Consider the following 22593-nt stretch of genomic DNA (forward strand, 5'->3'; position numbering starts at 1 on the left):
TCCGGTACAGGAAAGACATGCCATGGCAGTTCGAGCTGGACTGTTCCCATGAGGCACATTGTCAAGGCTGATTTGCATATGGCCTTGTCTGAACTGGGGAGGTGTGGAGTGCAAAAAAGCGATCGATTTAGGCCCAGATCTCTGTACTGGGGTGAATGTATGACATTGTTCTGCATTCTGTCCATCAATTGTTGTTTTTACGAAAGTGAGAGGTACTCACAACCAAGCAAAGAGGGGAATGGAGTTAAAGTACTGGAGAGAGGTAAAGGAAATCACAGTTCTGCAAAGAGGTTCATGACCTCACAATCCTGCCTAAAGGTGCAGGTACTCATAATCACATAGAAAGGAGCAGGTAAAGAAGTGAAGAGACTCCATGCACTCACTGCCCTGTATAGAAGCAGGGCCGGCTTTACAGCAGTGCCACTGGTGCGGCCACACTGGACTCTGACCTGTGGATGGAGCGATGTGACCTAAGGGGGGTGTGCTGTGTTTAGCAATATCTTATGATATGAGAGATGAGGGGCATTTTTGCAGGTGGCAGTGAAAGAATCAGAGCAAGAGGTCATGGGACAAGGGGGACCCAAAAGTGATTGTCGCATCGGGCGCCATCAGCTCTAAAGCCAACCCTGTATACCCTGTATTAAAGTGTAGGTACTCTGAGACACTCAGAGAAGTGCAGATACCCAGTACTGCAGTTTACAGCCCTTCGCAGAGGTGCAGGTGCTCATCGTCAGGCTTGATGAAAGTCACAAGAATGTGATCCACAATAAACAATACACGACATAAAATATTCATGAGTGGCAGGAAACTAATTGCAATATTTCACATGCATAAAGCTTTTTGAAAAATGCATAATTTTCTAGAATCATCCGTTTTAATGAACCAGGAAAATTCTGAAAATATCAAGTAACCCTCACAAATTTGTAATAAGAAGTCACAAAACGGAGAAACAGGCCAAATATTGTTATCAAATATTTATTCAAAGATAAATTATTTGTGCATATATCCATACCAGTGTGATTCACTGTACATCTGTCAAGTACAATACATGAAAACTGAAAAAAGTCCAAACGTTTCTCTACTTTGAGACACGTTACCAAGTCTGTCACATAAATTGTCCTGTTTCTTGCAAAGTTTGCTCATTTCGCACAATACTAATGTTTAAAGAAGTTAATTGGCAAGGCATTTTTCTAGATTGAACCAAGGCTAAACATTATATATAAAAAAGTATTTCAGCATAGACCTCAAAAGGCAGCCTTCAGTTGTTCATCTTGCTGTTATGCAGAGGTTAAGCCATTCCAAGCTGATCTTCTGAGACGACAGAAACAGATCCCAAAAGATTTGTTCCATGTTCAGTCAATTTAGAAAAAGAATTAAACTTCCATGCTCGTAGATGTCCTGGGAGTCTTCGAGATCCATAGTGTAGACTGAGTTGGGCTAGTTTTCGTTCTTTCTTTGCTGCAAGGAAGGAAAGAATATACATCCATCACTTGTTAGAAGCAAAGAAAGGTAATACATTTCCAAGACCCTCCTAGATGTCAGAAGGTTTACATTTTAATGTTAACAAGTAGCTCATGGAAGGAAAGGTATTGTTAAGAACCTTTATAAGTACTGAAGCTAATGTGTGCATCAATTCTGCTTGCTTTGAATCCTTACATGCCACAGTGGAAACCAGTGCGTGTTAGCTAAATGAACAATGCCCCATACTCATAACCTGACTTACTCAGTATGATATAGATAGTGAGGAAATGTTACAAGCAAAATTGGAATTTAATAAAAATTGTTGTCTAAAAATACGAACCACCGGCTGTATGAAAAATCCACATTTCACTTCCTTCTGCAAACATTTCCATGTAACGTATTGCAAAAATGTGTACAGACAGCAATGCCTTGTACTTTTACGATAAGCAAAAAAGATGCAAGTTTTTTCTAAAAGCGTTGGTGCGAATGGATACTGGCATCATTTCATGCTGGAAAATACTGCATAGCTCCGCAGATCATAAGTGTAATCTTAAAAATGTTATAGCAATTTCAGTGTCAAACATGGTGGCAAATTTACAAGGGCTTATCGCCACCATAACATCACTGTGTATGGCATTCTGGTGGCGATAAGCTCTTCGCCTTATTTGCAAGGAGGCGTTAAGCCACTTAATGTGGCATAACACTTCCTTGTAAATAAGGCCCATTTAAATCAGCACTTGGCGTGAAAGGGGCCGGTAATGGGTGTTGCGTAGGGCGTTCCGCCGCAACAACCATTGCTTTGAGGCTGCCCTCTATTGACAAGAGTGGAGTAAATAAGGGGCAGCGCCAAAAATCAGACCAGGAAAAACCTGGCCTTAACCTGGTAAAACGAGGAGACATTATTGATTTCTCCTCGTTTATGCTGTTTCTATGTGTGCTGCATTATGCAGCACACACAGAAACAGCAAATCGCGATTAGTGATTGTTCATGTGCAGGAAGGTTTTCCTTCCTGCACATAAACAATCATTTAAAAATGAAGAGTTGCAACTTCTATATGTGCTGCACAAACCAGAACACATAGAAGTTACAAATCGCCATTATGGATTGTTTATGTGCAGGAATGGACACCTTCCCACACATGAACAATCATTCCCTGCAACGCGGACACCCTTGCACTATGGAGCAAGGGTGCCTGTGTTGGCGCTAGGCAGCTAGATTTAGCGCCAGCGCTAGGGGAAACCCATGGGTGCGGTGCATTCTTGTGAAGAGGGCCAGGGTACTGGGTAAAAAACCTAACCTGGTACCAGCCTCGCAGGACTCTGCAATCTTGTACTATACGACTTCTCACACCCCTCAGAATCTGTACGACTAGAAATGGAGGAAGGTCCTTCTCTTTCTGTGCACCAGCTCTTTGGAACAAACTACCTTTATATTTACGCATCATAACTGACCAGAACTGTTTTCGGAAGAATCTAAAGACTTAGCTGTTCGATAACTAACTGCTTCCCCTACCTGAGTTGACCCAAGAGTTTTGTCCGCAAGTGCCATGAGACCTTTGGGTGATTTGTGCACTAAATAAGTGTCCCTGATTTGATTTGAATACGCCACATCCCTACGTGTTTACACTGACAGAGTGCAGCGGTAGCAATTTTGGAGCTACACCTCACTCAGCAAGGTTCTTCTAAATATGCCTGATAGTTTTTCTAAATACCAGTTGCATTTCAAAGGCACTAAGGATTGCACAGCAGTCAGATGACCAGGACACTACGATTTTTGTCTCCGTGCATTTTCTACAGCGAATCAGAAAACTTACCTGAGTCAGACTATGTGCCTGTGCTTCATTTGCATTACGTCTCCTTGGCCATTACTGAGGTACCTCTACTTTCGAAATGCAAAAATGGTGATTTGCAATTTTGTGTTCAAGCACATTTCCCTCCTTTGTTAGTGAAGAATATGCAATAAAAGACTTTACATGAGCATAAATTACTTTAAAAACGTTCACGGTCTTACAGGAGGCTGTAAGATTTGGGAACATTTCAGGATATGCACTGAACCGAGGGAAAACCCAAATAATTATCAACAACAAATGTGATATGACAGATCCACGAATAACAGGTTCAGCTACTTATCTAGGGGTTACGATTACCTCTGAATTAGAGAATCTAGTCGACTTGAATCTAAAACCCACACTAAATAAAATGCAAAAAGATCTCCGCCGTATCAATAATCTACAACTCTCTTTGATCGGACGGGTGAATGCTTTAAAAATGGTCTACTTTCCAAAACTCTTATATATATTTAAAGCCATTAATCTAGAAATTTCAGACCAGTGGTTTAAAAGAATGGAACATATCTTCACGGACTTTGTCTGGTCATACACACAGCCCTGTCGTGCCTATAAACTACTGACACTTCCCAAAGAAAGAGGAGGATTAAGCCTTCCAAATCTCAGGGTATATTATTGGGCAGCAGTCTTTTTATATAACCATGAACTTTTTCTTCTTGACGGAACAGGGACACCTGGGGATAAAGACGCCCCTTCAATTCATCAAATAATATTAGGTGATAGAAGGTGATAGAAGCACCGGCTATCTTTGGAGATATCTCTTCGATAGTTACCATAAAAAAGTAAGACTAAAAACACTCATAGCAGCATTTAAGGTTTGGAAATCTGTGAGGAAAATGATAGGTTTGGGACGGTTATCTTTCTATACACCCATACAAAATAATCCCTCCCTACCAGACATATTTAAAGATTCCTATATTGATAGATGGATCATAGCAGGAATTACTCATATAGGTTGTTTTTTTTCCTCAGAGGGGCTATATTCTTTTGAATTTTTGAAAGACAAGTATCATTTGGAATGGAGAGATTTCTTTAAATATCTCCAAATAAGAGATTTTCTATCACGGCGTGCAAGGGGAGAGGACACCATGATTAAAAACACCGTAGCCGAAATTCTCAGCCACTCTCAGGAAAAAATACGGATTGGGGGGCTATATCAGCTATTACTGATGTATTTATCGGATGACAGGCAGAAGATCATTCAGAAATGGCAAAAGAAAATTACAATCTCTACAGAAGAATTTGAGTATGTATATGGGCTATCACAAACTACACTTATGTCAACGAAACTACAAACACAATTTTATAAAATATGTTTTTTATGTACTATACTTCAGACAGAATCGCCAAATGGAGTAGTGGGAGAGGCACATGCTGCTTCCGATGTAACCTACAAGATGCGGACTGTATATAAATTTTTTCATCCTGTCCCTCTTTAATTCCTCTCAAATCAAAAATCAAACATTTCCTTTGATTGATCCTCAAAATCGTGGTCACTTTATCTGATCAAACAGTTATCCTGGGCCTAACAAACTGCACTAATCAGAATATCGTGGGGGAGCTCTTTCCTCCAACCCATTAAAAAAAAAAAAAGAGCCCCGGGGAGGTGGCGGTCCCCAGGGCTGCGGAGAGGCTGCATGTCTCCCGAATCCAATTAAAAAAGACTCAGGGAGGTGGGGGTCCCCAGGGCCCCTGCTATTTCATTCTAGCATTGCCCCCGGGACCTGGCCCACCAGGGGGCCTCATTAAAATGAAGTGCAGGAGCCCGTGCTTCATTTTTGTTAAAAATGTAGGCAGGATTTGCGACCCCAACGCAAATTCTGAAGTTTAAAAAAAAATGCTTTTTTTGGCCCTGGGGGTCTTGTAGGATGCAGCTCAGGGGTTTGGGTTCGCTGGCATCCGGTGGGAAGGAAGTAGCAGTGGGGGTCCGGAGGGGGGGTGAAAGTTTGGAGGCAGTAGAACTGGCTATGGGTGGTGTTTGACATAGACAGCTGGCAGTTGTTGTTTCATCGGGGGTTGAGTGTGTGGGTGGGTGCTGAATCATAGGAGTGGTGGGTCAGAGGACTGGGGTCCCTGGTGCTGGTCACGGACGGGCACAGACAAGCTTGCCTTTGGGGTGTCTTTGGTGCTCCAGCAGCACGGCCGTGCAGCAGCCACCACTAATAAGTAGGGGTCAGGGGAGGGAGAGCAGCTGGGAGGCGAGAGAGGGAAATGGCAGGGGGAGAGGGGCTGCGGGGGTAGCAGCGGTGGGAAGGGAGTGAAAAAACGGCAAATGGGAAGAAGAATGAAAAAATGGCACAATTGGACAAATAGACAAAATGGACAAAGAGGCACAGAAGAGACTACATAGACATAAGGGCACAAAGAGAACAAATTGCAAAAAGGGGCACATAGAAGGCAGAAACTGCACAAACGAGGCACAAAAAGGGCACAGACAGACAAAAGGCAGAAAGACAAGGTACACAAAAGACAAAAAGACAAAGCAGAAAACCACAGAAAGGCTGGCTATGAAGACCAGCAGTAGAGTAAGGCTCTCCCACTGGACCACCAGGGATGAGGCGCAGGCAGGAGCCTGCGGGTGGAGGAGTGCCTTGAACACCTACCTGGAACCAGAGAGGTGCTGGGGGCAGCGGCGCACTGACGGAGCCACGCAAGGGGAGGGCAGTTTCCCTGACCAGGAGCCAGAGGTCGTGCTGCTTAATCCTGCAGCAGAGGTATCAGCTTGTGGGTGTATTGCTGGTGGGCGTACTTAAATGCATGTACTGACAGTATCCTGTACAATTGCAGTTTGCTTATAAAAGCTGTGAGTTTATTGAAATCTTTATTAAAATAAAAAAATAAAATCCTGCTGCAGAGGAATGGGTTGAAAATTCGTCCACTCATTTCTATGGGCAACATATTACCAACATTTGCTTTAGGGAACATTAGGTCATTTTTAAGCTGCCCAAAACAATTATTTAAAAATACGAAGAAAGTAAATGTAATATACACATTATATATAAGTCATTGCCCAAAAGCAACCTAAGCACAAAACCATAACTCTATGCTCATATTCCTTTACATGGTGACACACTCATGCAGAGGTTTAAATAGTAACAATAAATAAAATCCACTCATGTATTCCCTAGGTAAAAACAACATAAACCACGTTCTTGACTAGCGTGTTTTTTACTGTAGTCTATTTAATATTTTATACAGCAAAAGGCATAGCCAGCATTCTGTAGAAACTGCAGTCAACACATGAAGCAGAGGGTGTCTTGCAAAGATAGCATGATACAATTATGTGTAATTCGGCTATTAGTCACCATCCAGTCTTGATAAAATGACTGCTAATGTTTTTCCACGTCCAATAGTATAGTTATACCCATTTTCTAGGAATAGGCAATACAACGTTTACCTCTCTTCACGCATTATGGGGCATATTACCAAGCAATAGCGATAATTATCGCTATTGCTTGGTTAGAGACAAAATTTTACCACTGAGCTGCGGCGATTTTTACCGCAAATAAACCTTGGTATTACCAACGTTTATCGCAAATGCGATAAAAATCGCCGCAATGCATGAATATCGCTGAAAAGTCAGCGATATTCATGCATTACCGAGCTAATGCTCTTAGCCATGTTATTCACCTCCCAATGGATAACATGGCTAAGAACTGCTCAGGGCAGGTGTTAGCTTTTGGAGATATTCGCGCTAAGCACGAATATCTCTAAAAGTTGGTAATAGGAGATAGCGATGTTAGCGACTGTTTTCAGTCGCTAACATCTTGGCACGCCCACTTTGCATGTCATTAGTGATAAATATCACTGACATGCAAAGTGGGGCCCAAGATGGTCGCTATCTCCTACTAGCTGTCGCTAACTGGTGTTAGCGACAGCTAGCTAATAGGAAGATAATTTTATCTCCGCTTTCTTGGCTTTTAAAGCCAAAAAAGCGGAGATAAACCCCCTTGATAATATGCCCCTATGTTTCTATCATTTCACAAATATACTTTTCAAGAGTTCCTTATGTTTAACGTCATATTTGCCTCACTTAGCAACAGAGATCGCAGAATTTTATTTCTTACTTTTCCGTTTATTGCGCTCCCTTTCCTCTTCTTCCAATTTCTTTGTTTTGTACTGTGTAATGCTTCTACAATTCGGCTCTAGTTATACCTCGGCTGCACCTTACAACTTTTTTTTTGCAACTGTCTTTCAATGATGTAATGCTTTATTCTGTTTTATCTCCGGTTGGTATTAAATGCGGGCACTAAGGTAAATACAAGGATTCTGTTCCTCAACACTTTAATATCCTACAATCCCAGCTTTTTATCAATTGAGGTTCTATTTACATTCCCAAAGGAGTAGAGTTGCTAAACTGAATTATTTCTTGCTGGATTATTATTTGTAATTTTAATTGTTAGCATAAAGAAATTAACTTTTAATGTGAATCTAAAGAAAATCAGTATCCTGGGATTCCGAGAGAAAACACACGTTCTGAATGTGAAACATTTTAGAAAGATACTAATATAACATAAGGGGTTGCTTGACCTTCGCTTCTACATTTGTATCCCTGATTGCTTTAATTGGAATAGGGTGTGGCTTAGTTCTGTGACTTCCAGTAGCGGCTGTGGTGGGAGTGCTGCCGGGCGCTGATGTGGGGTGGAGGAGGGTCAGGGTCGCGGGTATTAAACTATGGATTACGGCCGACTAGAAGTAAGTAAACACAAATAAATAAAAAGAAATTTTGTTGCGCACGCTACATCGCATTTGCCGATGCAGCGCGCACAACGAGATTAGTTTTATTTATTTATATGCTTACTTACCTCTAATCGGCCGTAATCCATAGTTTACTACCCCCACCCTGCCCCTCCCCCACCCCACGTCAGTGCCCAGCAGTACTCCCACCACGGGCCACTACTGGTGACTTCACCTTATCAGATAAGTACCACTTCATTTTTAACATTATTTGGAATCATGACATAACAAATGTGTAGAAGCGACATAAAAACATAGGAAGTCAAACTTACTCATTACTCATTTAAGGTTTTAAAAACAACATACATTCATACATGACCCCAATGCGTTTACCATCCACAACCCAGCTACCTCTCCTATCACTTGTTGACTTTATACTTGTCTTTGACCCTGTACAGTGCTCCACTGCCTTTTGGCTAGATTCGCAGAATAGAAATGCCATATACATGCATACGCGGAAATGCAAATCAGAATCAGTTACCAGGCCTTCCTCAGGACGCTTCTGCTTGTGTGTTATCTTTAATCACAAGACACTGAGTGATGAGTAACTGAAGACAGCATATCCACAAGCTTTCAACAGAGATCAGAACTTCTAAACACTCCAGTAATTCCGGAGGGCATAACATACCATTTCAGGAGGATAGCCATTCTCTTTCAGTTTGGACATACAAATATCGAATATGCTCTCAACCATATATTGTCTCATGAACCTCTTCCCTCAACCATATATTGTCCGATGAACTTTCTTTTCTATCTCTGACTAAATTAGCGTTCCCAAGCTAAAATATAGCCTGTGTCCTATTAAGACTGGGTTTGTATCTGAGGATATTTACAGTTTCTAGAAGGTGTTATTCACTGAATTCAGTGAGAAATATTCCAGTTTTGGTTTTATTCCAACCACTGCCTTTTAGGTTGAATGGCTGATGGTCCCATCAAAGTCACTGTTTAATACCATAGATGTCTTTCAATGTTAAATGAAATGCAGCCATGCATCCTTTGAATTCCAGTACCTCGTTGTTGATGATAGGTCTCCCAAGAGAAGTGGAGATTACCAGGAGTAATCCCTGAATTTCTCATCGACGATATTAAGGGAAGTCAAGATCACCAATAAGAGGCAACATCAGAGAGGTGAAAAGAAAGCCCGTTATCTTTACAGGCTGTACAAAATGAAGCAGTGTAATGCATGTCGGTTCTAGCAAAGATTGCATGCATGGTAATGTTTATGTACCGCATTTAACAGATAAGACAAATTCACAGCTTCTAGGCGGAGGTTAAAGTCCATTCAGGAGTGCCTCTAACTATACAGCCAGTATATATTTGTTTTCCTCTGAGGACACCCTTGGACATTTGGCCACATCCACAAATGCTAAGATATGTTATTGCATCATTTTCAACGTACCCTTGAAAAACAATACCGGTCTTTAATTTGATGCATTTTTTAAAATCTTTTCAGGCACAGGGTGTAGATGGCACTGGCGTGGTATCTAATTAAGGTATATAAATTAATTGTAGGTTTTTCTTTGTGACGGAGGACTAACCCTATGTATGTGTGATTGGAGGGTATAGATAGAGACAACTCTCATGTTTTGCTCATTCTTTGCTTCATCTTCTTTACAGAAGTAAAATGGGCAATAATGTTATTTCTGCAGTCCTGGACATTGGCACATAGCCAGAAATGTCATTCATTTTTCCCTGACGACAATTCCTTTTTTCGGAAGTGAGGAAGGTAAAATTTGACTTTTTAGGGCTATTTCATATAACACTTCATGATTTGGTTTTTAGAGGTCTCTAACTGTCTTCAAATCCATTTTGCTTCTTGTTGGAGGAAAGTTTAAAAAAACGTTGGTAACTATACCATTTATGTCCCTAAGAACCATCTATGTTAAAAGTCAGTGAGGAAGATCCAAAAAGGAAGACACTTAAGGAACTGATCTTTTTGTAAGGGAGTGAGCTCAACCAAAGGGAAAAATCCTCTAAACTTCTAAACTTCTAAAATTGTACTTTGCCAAGTCTCTTCAGACACGATGTAACATGAAGACAGATAGATGCCTTAGGTCTTGAAAATAAACCAAGCAAGCATTTATTTATTCCGTAAAAATATTATCATAAAGGAATAGTCACTAGCCACGGGAATGATTTCTGTGGTGGGATCGCCGATTCCATACTAAATCTGAATAGTGTGACTAAAGGTAATGGAATACTATAAAGCTGCTGGCCTCTAAAAAAATGATGCAGGAATGTAGAACAGACTTAGTCACAGATATCCAGGGAGAATGTTCCATAGCAGTAGTATCTCCAGGCTACCAGGACAAGTCTCTTATCTGCAAGCAAGATCTCCCATTCTGAATGAAGTGTGGTATCTCAGTGCACCCACTCTCTTTTTTTGTGCTGCAGATCAGTTTGGAGTGATAGATGAGAATTTACTTTGCTAGTGAAATTGAGCAATGAGAACATAAAAATGTTCTGCTCTTCTGGCACTGCCTGGTAGTGAAGTCAGGGAAATGCAGAGTTATAAATGAGATGAACCTGATTTATCCACAGCCATTTGCTCAAAACAAGTCTACTGGTCAAATCCAGGTGGATGATGGTTGCATGGAAAACCTCCACGGCTATTGAAACCACAAGAAGAGAGTTTGTAGCTGTAAAGCAAACAGATTTTAAAGTAAAGGATGCCAATGCACCCAGAGCTGAAGATAACTCTCTTTAGATGTTAAGTGCTGATGAATATCAAATAATGGGAACAAAGAGTGAGATATCCACCATTTATAACTATGCATCGCAGATACAGTTGACCCAAAGCTTTGGTCGTCCTGGATTTGAACACTGCAGTGGCAAAGTAAGAATATCCGTTAATTAACTTGGAGAGGTAGCATTGTTCATTCCAATTAAACGACTATGTCCACGAGATATACTCTAGGAGTTGCTCCAAGGCTGCCACTCCAAATTATCGCATTAATATATTCATAAAGTAACTGCACCCCATTCCGTAAGCTCAGTGTGTCCAAATTGAATTAAAAAAGGAGTAGGCAGTTTAATTGAAGTTGTATTTTCACTTGGAGTATATGTGTGGGCTGGCGGGCTTATTTTGTTTTCTAAACTCGTAATTCCTCAACCTTCTTCTACACTGAAGTAGGAGGAGTAAATGCTCATTATTTACAGTCTTATCAGTCTAAACAACTACATGATGCAGCGGTCAAAACCAAGTACAAACCCAGCTTATCAGAGAAGATGTTGTTGAAAGCCTAACTATTCCACTGAAGCAATATGTTCCAATTGAATTGCCCCTGTACTTTGAAGTAGTGCTACACTTTTCCGGTTAGAAATTTGTTTTTGGGAGTTGGCATGCTGACTACAGGTCCCGGCCTGGCACATAGTGGCAATAGGTATCACTGAAGCATTTTGTTCAGCTCTGAACACAATTTTGTGCAAAAAAACAGTTATTGTGAATTTGGTTGTAGATTTTACAGGCAAGTGAAGTAGCTCCTCCAATTAATGAGACCAGTGTTAAAATCTTTTCATCTTTGACTAATGATATCTGTGTGCTTTGTAGTAGTTGAATATTTTGAATCATATTCTTGATTGAACCAGGTGCGAGACTATACTGAAGTTGATATCCCTGTAAAACAAGACTTGCAGGAATATCAAATACGGTATATAAATTGCAACCATACTGTTAAGGTAAGTATATGTAGGTAAGCATAGATGTGCTGTTCATAACTCCACTTCTTTGTAATTATTAAATTATATATCATATGGGTAAATTGATGTGGCGGTATGAACCATTAGTTGGCGATTACGATGCAGTGCGTAAAGGCTCTTACCGGCAGTCGGAGGCTTCAGGGCCGCATCATAATTGACTGCTCGGTTTACTTTCCTACCGCCGCGTTATAATGCTGGTGGTCGGAAACTAGACCTACTGGTCATTCTGGCTGGCTTCCGATGGGCTCAAGGAGCCCATCGGCCATTCGGAACTGGTTTTTAATCCTAAAGGTCGGGTCGTTCCGCCCTTGGGTTTACGATGCACGTTTTGCAGCTTGGTTTCCATGTCGGCCTGTGCAACATGGAAACCATGTCAGAAAGCGTGTTTGGGGGCCACCAGTAGAGCCCCCTTGGGTGTGCAGCCTCTGGTTGGGGCCTATAGGTGCCCCCTTTGATCCTTGCACCCAAAGTGCCTGCCAAGGGCTGCAGGGATGAGATGCACCTCCCATTTCCCTTTGGGAGCATGCGTTACGGACAGTTTAGGGCTGTAATGCATGTTCCCATATGGAAATGTAGGAATGCGACTGAACAGTGTTCAATCGCATCGTAATTAGGCTGTTGGGACCACTGACCAGAGGTCGTCGGTCCCTACATTTATGGCTACCTATACATACATATTGTGATGGTATAACGGTAGTCAATATTCTAGAGTCTGTATTTTTGCATAACAATAGAACATTCTTGATATTGTGGTGGAACGCCCAACCATGACACAATCATCTAAAGGAGTAAATGAGCAAATTTCATCTATATGACAAGTCAATAAATTGCCCTTTTCTGCGGTGGCATGAAGTGTAGTCTTCTGCTTCAACAAGTACCATAAAACAAGTCCAGGAACTTTACGAAGCAATGTTCCAAATGTCCAAATGATGACCGCAGCTTCAGTTTGCTGTAAATTCTCATATAAAGTTTATCTTTGCCTTTTCCCTTTCTCCTGAGGACATGTACAAATCTCTTTAAATTGGTGTTTCAATGAGTGGTGTAAAAAGAGAGCATTTGTTGTATAAATAAGTAGAGGAAAGGCTGGTACATCAATGCATGCTTTTTCATACCTAAAAGTTAATTGGCAGAAATGTGGGGACTCTTCAGGGTAGGACCTGAATGAAAAGCTTTCGTGAGGGCTGGAGGAGTGGCACAGAAGAATAGACTTCCAATTTGGATGAACTGAACGGCAGCATTGATGAATCAGTCTTGGTTATGACAACCACCATGTTATGTTCGGGCACAGATTTTCCAACCAACTCCATACAAATGCGTCTTGGACCACGGTAGCCACCAATTCCATGGAACATCCCACACTGACCTTCCCTGGTAATACTTTCCAACCTCCTGTTTTACAAAGAGGCAGAGACAGAACAAGAAGAAGAAGACAATCAAACCATTAGGTGCCTTGGAGTCCCGCCCTCCTTCTCCACATTGAAGGTGGAGCCACACTAAAGAAAAATATGTGACCATCAGTCATGCAGTGAACTAGTAGTAAACCTCAGTGAGAGAACATTTACATCTTCAGAACTGTAACTGACACATGGGAGTAAAGGCTTTGCACCCATCAAGTTTGGTGATAAGTTCACCATTCAGACAAAATTAACATCATTATCTATAAAAATTCACCTCAAATTGTTTGGTGGTTCCATTCCAAAAGAAGGATGGGCTGTGGAGAAGGAAGTACTAGGTTAAATAAAAAATCACAGTTCAATCCTAGTCCTCCAGGTATCACAGTGGCAGTCAATATCAGGCAGTATGCAGAATTCTGATAAAACTGGGTGAAATCAGATGGACTGCTTTTTCAACCTCTCAAACAATGAGATGGATATTATAAAAAATCTCTCTAATGGTGATAAGATGGTCATAACACCAGTGGATAAAGGAAGAACAATAGTTCTATGGCAAACAGATTATATAAATGAGTAACTACACCAACTAAATGGCACAAGTTATTACGAGATGGTTACCAAATAACCTACTCCCACACTATCAACACAAATCAAAGTCTTATTGGAGGACACAACACACAATGATTGGTTAACCAAAAAAAAAACAAGATTTTCCGCATAATTCAGATAACAGATATATTTTATGTCTTCCCAAGGTTCACAAACCACAACAACCAACCCTACTAAGAACCATTGCTTTGAGGATAGGAACTTAACTAGATACTTCCTCCCAGTTTGTTGATTGGTTCTTGAGACACCCGATCACACCTCTGCCCTCCTATTTGAAGGATACCAACATAGTAAGGGATCTGTTGGAAGACACATTTTATGACTTGAACAGACACTTTATCATTACCTTAGATGTTGAATCATTATATACCTGCATTCCACAAGATGAGACATTATAAACTGTTGAATGTATGGCAAATCTGTACATGCACCACTTTGAAACATTCTATATATATCTAGGCACTAACATTTTTCACCAACAGATTTCTCTGAGGAAACAATCTATAGATTAGTATTGATAATCTGGGAGGGAGAGGAAGACATGATTCCATTTTTTAAAGAATGGAGAAATTCCCGTAACACCCATTTACAATTCTCCAGCCACCTATCTGCACAGAGCTTCCTCTCCTCCACCTCTTGTTATATTCAGAAGGAGTGAGATTGAAGTGACAATTGTGCAGGGCACCGACCAACACCGTCACTCTTCCTGTATAATAGCACTTTTCATAGTCAAAAATCCCAACTAAAAGATCAACTACTACAAAGAGAATGCACATGTAGTTTAGAGGAGAAAGTCAAGAAACGCGCAAAAAACCTGCGGGATACTGTTACTTGAAACACACTCCAAGACTGCATCAGGTGTGTCTTAAAACATTTTCAAGTTGTTCTAATGGCATCAAGAACTGACATAATTCAAACTTAGGGCAAATTACACTTGATACACTCTTTCCTGCTTTCAAACAGTGCAAGAATCTCAAAGAACAAAGAGATGTGTCTCTTTAAATGCACATACTCCGTTCTAGCATTCTCCCTAGATCATTGACCATTTCCTTGTGGTTTCTGTGGCATCTATAAATTCACAAAACCAGGCCAACCAAATGGACTTAGTATTAACATCCCTATTGAAGCTGAGGAAACTCATAAACTGCAACATTGAAGGTGTTGCTTACATTATTGCCTGCCTTTGAGGAATTTGCATGCGGGCATGACTTCCAGAAAAAACAAAACTTGTATAGTTGAACATCTCAGTAGCATCAGGTGTTGAATGAGCCACTACAAAATTGACTGATTTATGTTGGGGCAAAACTACATCATTAAGACAATATTCATTCGACAGTCATAGAAACCCCCTATTTGGACTGTTCAGTTCTAGATAAAATCCAGTACTTGATGGAAAAGAACAATACTGGGTGTTCAGGCTGGGGGCACTTATTTCAGGACTGAATGATGACATTCCCTGGAACCTGCTGTTTGATTAAGGGTGTGCATTTGCATAACTTGCGTTTGTGTAATATGTGAAATTTCATTAGGATAACACTAAATTATATGTAATTACGTCAACACAAAAACATCATTCGTACTATATTTTACAGGAAAAGGAGTCCGCTTCAATTTTTGACACGAGAACTCGTTTAACACTAAAGGTATAGTGCAAAGAAACAAGAGCATCACAAATTACAACTACTGGTACATTCGTAGAAAATATTTACATCGAATGGTGTGTAATTTCTGGAACTTCGGTTATAAAGCTTAACATGAACTTCCAGGAATTACCTGAATTATGCTGGTATAATTTAAATTTCACCTAAGCTTATTTCTGGTAAATGATTCCTGAGATGTGTCCACTAATCCCAGAACTCACACAAAAACGAGCTCTTTAATAGTTCTATCATAAACTCTAAGAGTGTAGTGCCTGTGACTATATAAGCATGTTCTGTGTCTTCTACCTTTCCAACATTTGTTTTTTAAATTCTGTTTTACTTAGTTTTTTAAACAGCAGTGAGTTGTGCTGTGGTTTATATCTTTGATTTATGTTACCATCATAAATAATCCCACTTACATTCCCTCTGTGGTTGCATGCAGTAAACACATGTAAGCTTATCTGGATCTCAGGTCGTGTAAGTCCATGTAATGTCTCAAATGACCACACACACTGTGCCCTCAATGGTAATTGAAGTTTTTCTGTCTTAATATCCCTCCTTTCTTTTCTCCCCTCTTCTGTTTTGCAGTGGCTGCCTAACATACTATGAGCATTTTCTAACTGCTTACCATTCATCCTTTTTTCCTTTTCTTTCAATTACACTATTTTTTTCTAACTAAACATATCTCATTATCTGTTCCAACTGAGGACAATAGTGTTCAATGTATTTGCTTTACATAGGAAAAAAGCATTTATAACGCTGTCAATACCACGCAGTTAGGTAACAATGCGGACGTTACATCGTCCGCGTTGTTACCACGCATGGCATTACATCGCAAGTCGTTTCTAAGACTTACGCTAGATGGTGCGCAACACCAAGGAATGTGTTGGATTTTAAATCCAACACATTCCCTACTGTTGCGCTAACTGGAGTAGGAATAGTAATTTATACTATTCCTAAGTCCAGCACGCCATCTAGTGCAAGTTGTAGAAACGACTTGCGATGTAAAGCTATGCGTGGTAACATCCGCGTTGTAACCTACTGCGTGGTAATATATGATGTAGTAACGTCATACCTTCCTTTACACAGTAAGCAAGGGATTCTGGATCACAACCGTTGATCGTTGGCACACTTTGCTGGCAGCACATTAACACAATATTTTGATGCCAGAAATGGAAGGACACGCCAAGATGTTTCCCACCCATTCCTGGCATGCACTGACTCAACGTCGCCTTCCATTTCCAGATGATCCATTGACACATAGCTGCTGCATCTTGTCTGTTCACCGATAGCGGAGAGCATGGCAGGCTCACTTGTTAGGAAGATGCAGTAAGGTGCTCAAATAGCACATGGCCCATACCGCTCCCCCTTGTTCAGGAGAATAGCATGCTAGTCAGCTGCATTTGTGACCAGGATAGATTTTGTACATATTCAAACATCACTGTTCCTTGGCTCTATTATATACACAATTCTGGAAATATGGTTTTCATTGGACATTGGAGAGGTTTTTTCGAGGTTTTTTTTTGTTGCAATATTCAACTTGATGCATTATCTTCATTGTTTGCTGTTATATATTTAGCAATCCCAATGCCTGGACAGGAGGGTGAGTTGAGGAAATAACCTACATACTTGCATGGTAAGCCTGAGTTTCTCTTAGGAGAATTTATGTGTGCAGTGCGAGTTCGCAAGATACAAGTGTTTTGCACTTTGATTGCTATTACTTTGCTATGTACTGTGTAAACTACTATCTGTTATATTTGCACCAATAAATCCTGCACAACCTGACCGGAACAAATGATGTGGGGGTGTATAGAAAAACGTCCTTTAACATTTGTTCACGTCACATATTATCAGAGAAAGAATGTGTTGGAGTTGGCACTATTTGCAGGGTCATGCTTGAACTTTTTGCCTTTCTCCTGGTATTTTTAGGGCTCGGACTACGCCCCCGAAGGGGCGGAGCTTCGAGATCCTAATGTTAAAGAAAAAAAAAGGATATGTAGGGCTATGGCCAGGCACATTCCTTAAATTCCATAGTGTTTTATGGCATGTGCCTAGTGATTCGTCTTCGCTGTGCTGTCTATTTAGTAGCCTTGACGTGATAGGCTATATTGACTTTTCGTCCCTCATTGATGTTAGTTTCATGGCATATTCTGTACGTGAACGAGCACAGCAGAGGGATTAATCTTAATTAGGAGCTGTCAGAGTGCCCGTGTAATGCAATCCAGATGATGCGTGCACTTTCACAGCGGTGAACGCGTTCAATGTAAAATGATGAGGCAGCAGGCGAGGCTCACAGAAGATGACTCATACATGCTCGTCCACACTGTAGTTCTTGTGTTTCCTGAATACTCTCATTTCCAAAGGTCATTTCCTTCTTTTCCTCGCACGCTGCGCTGCACTATTTTTGTCTGTGGTTTAAAAAACGGGGTTTAAAGGCGTTTTATTTTAAAACATTTGGATTCTGGTTCTGTAAGCTTTGTTTCCGAATTTTAATAAGTGCTGACATGCAGACTACTGGTTGAATAAATGATGAAGGTTAAAAGTGACCTTCGTGACACGTGCTGTTGAGCCTGACTCCCAGAGTTAACATGCAGTCATCATTATTTTAAAGTTTGTGGAAAAAACGTGAATACGCAATAATCATGGAAAACAGAGCCTTCCCGCTGTTACAATGGGAATTCACAAATGTCTTGTGTGTCTCACGTAATGCCAATGGCTATTTCATTAGGAAAAATTAGACTCATTGATACATGCACCACCACCAGCAGTACTACCAGTACTACAGCCACCAGTACTACCACTACCACCACCACCAGTAGTAACAGTACCACGACCACCAGTACTACCACTAACACCACCACCACCAGTACTACCACTAACACCACCACCAGTACTGCCAGTACCACCACCACCAGTACTACCACTACCATTACCACTACCACCACCACCAGTACCACCACCACCAGTACTACCACCACCCCCAGTACTACCAGTACTACAGCCACCAGTACTACAACTACCACCACCACCAGTACTAACAGTACCACGACCACCAGTACTACCAATACCAGTACCACTACCACCACCAGTACTACCACCACCAGTACCACCATCACCAGTACCACCACCACCAGTACTACCACCACCAGTACTACGAGCAACAGTACCACCACCACCACTAGCACTACCACTACCGGTACCACCACCAGTACTACCACTACCAGTACCACCACCAGCACCACCACCACCAGTACTACCACTACCAGCACCACCAACACCCCAGTACTACCAGTACTACAGCCACCAGTACTACAACTACCACCACCACCAGTACTAACAGTACCACGACCACCAGTACTACCACTACCAGTACTACCAATACCAGTACCACTACCACCACCAGTACTACCACCACCAGTATCACCACCACCAGTACTACCACTACCAGTACTACGGGCAGCAGTACCACCACCACTAGCACTACCACTACCGGTACCACCACCAGTACTACCACTACCAGTACCACCACCACCAGTACCACCACCACCAGTACCACCACCACCAGTACCACCACTACCAGTACTACCACCAACAGTACTACCACTACCAGTAACACCACCTCCAGTACTACCACTACTACCAGTACCACCACCAGTACTACCAGTACCACCACCACCAGTACTAGCACTACCAGTACTACCATTACCATTACCACTACCACCACCACCAGTACCACCACCACCAGTACTACCACCACCCCCAGTACTACCAGTACTACAGCCACCAGTACTACAACTACCACCACCACCAGTACTAACAGTACCACGACCACCAGTACTACCACTACCAGTACTACCAATACCAGTACCACTACCACCACCAGTACTACCACCACCAGTACCACCATCACCAGTACCACCACCACCAGTACTACCACTACCAGTACTACGGGCAACAGTACCACCACCACCACTAGCACTACCACTACCGGTACCACCACCAGTACTACCACTACCAGTACCACCACCAGCACCAGTACCACCACCACCAGTACTACCACTACCAGTACCACCAACACCCCCAGTACTACCAGTACTACAGCCACCAGTACTACAACTACCACCACCACCAGTACTAACAGTACCACGACCACCAGTACTACCACTACCAGTACTACCAATACCAGTACCACTACCACCACCAGTACTACCACCACCAGTATCACCACCACCAGTACTACCACTACCAGTACTACGGGCAGCAGTACCACCACCACTAGCACTACCACTACCGGTACCACCACCAGTACTACCACTACCAGTACCACCACCACCAGTGCCACCACCACCAGTACCACCACTACCAGTACTACCACCAACAGTACTACCACTACCAGTAACACCACCTCCAGTACTACCACTACTACCAGTACCACCACCAGTACTACCAGTACCACCACCACCAGTACTACCACTACCAGTACTACCATTACCATTACCACTACCACCACCACCAGTACCACCACCACCAGTACTACCACCACCCCCAGTACTACCAGTACTACAGCCACCAGTACTACAACTACCACCACCACCAGTACTAACAGTACCACGACCACCAGTACTACCACTACCAGTACTACCAATACCAGTACCACTACCACCACCAGTACTACCACCACCAGTACCACCATCACCAGTACCACCACCACCAGTACTACCACTACCAGTACTACGGGCAGCAGTACCACCACCACCACTAGCACTACCACTACCGGTACCACCACCAGTACTACCACTACCAGTACCACCACCAGCACCAGTACCACCACCACCAGTACTACCACTACCAGTACCACCAACACCCCCAGTACTACCAGTACTACAGCCACCAGTACTACAACTACCACCATCACCAGTACTAACAGTACCATGACCACCAGTACTACCACTACCAGTACTACCAATACCAGTACCACTACCACCACCAGTACTACCACCACCAGTATCACCACCACCAGTACTACCACTACCAGTACTACGGGCAGCAGTACCACCACCACTAGCACTACCACTACCGGTACCACCACCAGTACTACCACTACCAGTACCACCACCACCAGTACCACCACCACCAGTACCACCACCACCAGTACCACCACTACCAGTACTACCACCAACAGTACTACCACTACCAGTAACACCACCTCCAGTACTACCACTACTACCAGTACCACCACCACCACCAGTACTACCAGTAACACCACCACCAGTACTACCACTACCAGTAGCACCACCACCACCAGTACTTCCAGTACTACCACCATCAGTACTACCATTTCCACCACCACCAGTACTACCACTACCACCACCACCAGTACTACCACTACCACCAGTAATACCAGTACTACCACCATCAATACTACCACCACCAGTACTACCACTACCAGTACTACCATTACTATTACCACTACCACCACCACCAGTACCACCACCACCAGTACTCAGTACTACCACCACCCCCAGTACTACCAGTACTACAGCCACCAGTACTACAACTACCACCACCACCAGTACTAACAGTACCACGACCACCAGTACTACCACTACCAGTACTACCAATACCAGTACCACTACCACCACCAGTACTACCACCACCAGTACCACCATCACCAGTACCACCACCACCAGTATTACCACTACCAGTACTACGGGCAGCAGTACCACCACCACCACTAGCACTACCACTACCGGTACCACCACCAGTACTACCACTACCAGTACCACCACCAGCACCAGTACTACCACTACCAGTACTACGGGCAGCAGTACCACCACCACCACTAGCACTACCACTACCGGTACCACCACCAGTACTACCACTACCAGTACCACCAACAACCCCAGTACTACCAGTACTACAGCCACCACTACTACAACTACCACCACCACCAGTACTAACAGTACCACGACCACCAGTACTACCACTACCAGTACTATCAATACCAGTACCACTACCACCACCAGTACTACCACCACCAGTATCACCACCACCAGTACTACCACTACCAGTACTATGGGCAGCAGTACCACCACCACTAGCACTACAACTACCAGTACCACCACCAGTACCACCAGTACCAGTACCACCACCACCAGTACCACCACCACCACCAGTACCACCACCACCAGTACCACCACTATCAGTACTACCACCAACAGTACTACCACTACCAGTACTACCACCTCCAGTACTACCACTACTACCAGTACCACCACCACCAGCAGCACTACCAGTAACACCACCACCAGTACTACCACTACCAGTACCACCACCACCACCAGTACTACCACCATCAGTACTACCATTTCCACCACCACCAGTACTACAACTACCACCGCCACCAGTACTACCACTACCACCACCACCAGTACTACCACTACCACCAGTAATACCAGTACTACCACCATCAATACTACCAGTACTACCACCACCAGTACTACCACTACTACAGCCACCAGTACTACCACTACTACAGCCACCAGTACTACCACCACCACCAGTACTACCAGTACCACCACTACCAGTACTACCACTACCAGTACTACCATTACCAGTACTAGCAGTACCACAACCACCACTACTACCAGTACTACCACCTCAGTACTACCAGCACTAACACCACCAGATTAGTGAGTAGAGTAGTGAGTAGAGTAGTGACAATACTACCAGTACTACCACCACCAGTACTACCACTACTACAGCCACCAGTACTACCACTACTACAGCCACCAGTACTACCACCACCAGTACTACCAGTACCACCACTACCAGTACTACCACTACCAGTACTACCATTACCAGTACTAGCAGTACCACAACCACCACCACTACTACCAGTACTACCACCTCAGTAATACCAGCACTAACACCACCAGATTAGTGAGTAGAGTAGTGAGTGCAGAGTAGTGAGTGCAGAGTAGTGAGTGCAGGGTAGTGAGTGCAGAGTAGTGAGTAGTGAGTAGTGAGTAGTGAGTGCAGAGTAGTGACTAGTGAGTAGTGAGTAGAGTAGTGAGTAGTGAGTAGTGAGTAGTGAGTAGAGTAGTGAGTAGTGAGTGCAGAGTAGTGAGTAGTGAGTAGAGTAGTGAGTAGAGTAGTGAGTAGTGAGTGGAGTAGTGAGTAGTGAGTGCAGAGTAGTGAGTAGAG

At 42.8% G+C, this 22593-nt stretch overlaps 1 protein-coding gene across 4 annotated transcripts in view; it reads right to left on the reverse strand.

The window, feature by feature from the left end:
* Positions 1–959: 959 nt before the first annotated feature.
* CHODL (chondrolectin) overlaps positions 960–22593 on the reverse strand; it is a 360473-nt gene continuing 338839 nt past the window's right edge. For 2 of the 4 annotated variants that reach the window (XM_086934043.1, XM_086934041.1), the window contains one exon: positions 960–1458. In XM_086934043.1, coding sequence (XP_086790169.1) covers positions 1374–1458 — 85 coding nt within the window. In that variant the 3' untranslated portion in view covers positions 960–1373. The remainder of the gene's footprint in view (positions 1459–22593) is intronic. The other 2 variants (XM_086934044.1, XM_086934042.1) reach the window with 2 other exon arrangements.

The sequence above is a fragment of the Lissotriton vulgaris genome, chromosome 8 (genome assembly GCF_964263255.1).
Source record: "Lissotriton vulgaris chromosome 8, aLisVul1.2, whole genome shotgun sequence".
Classification (NCBI taxonomy): domain Eukaryota; kingdom Metazoa; phylum Chordata; class Amphibia; order Caudata; family Salamandridae; genus Lissotriton; species Lissotriton vulgaris.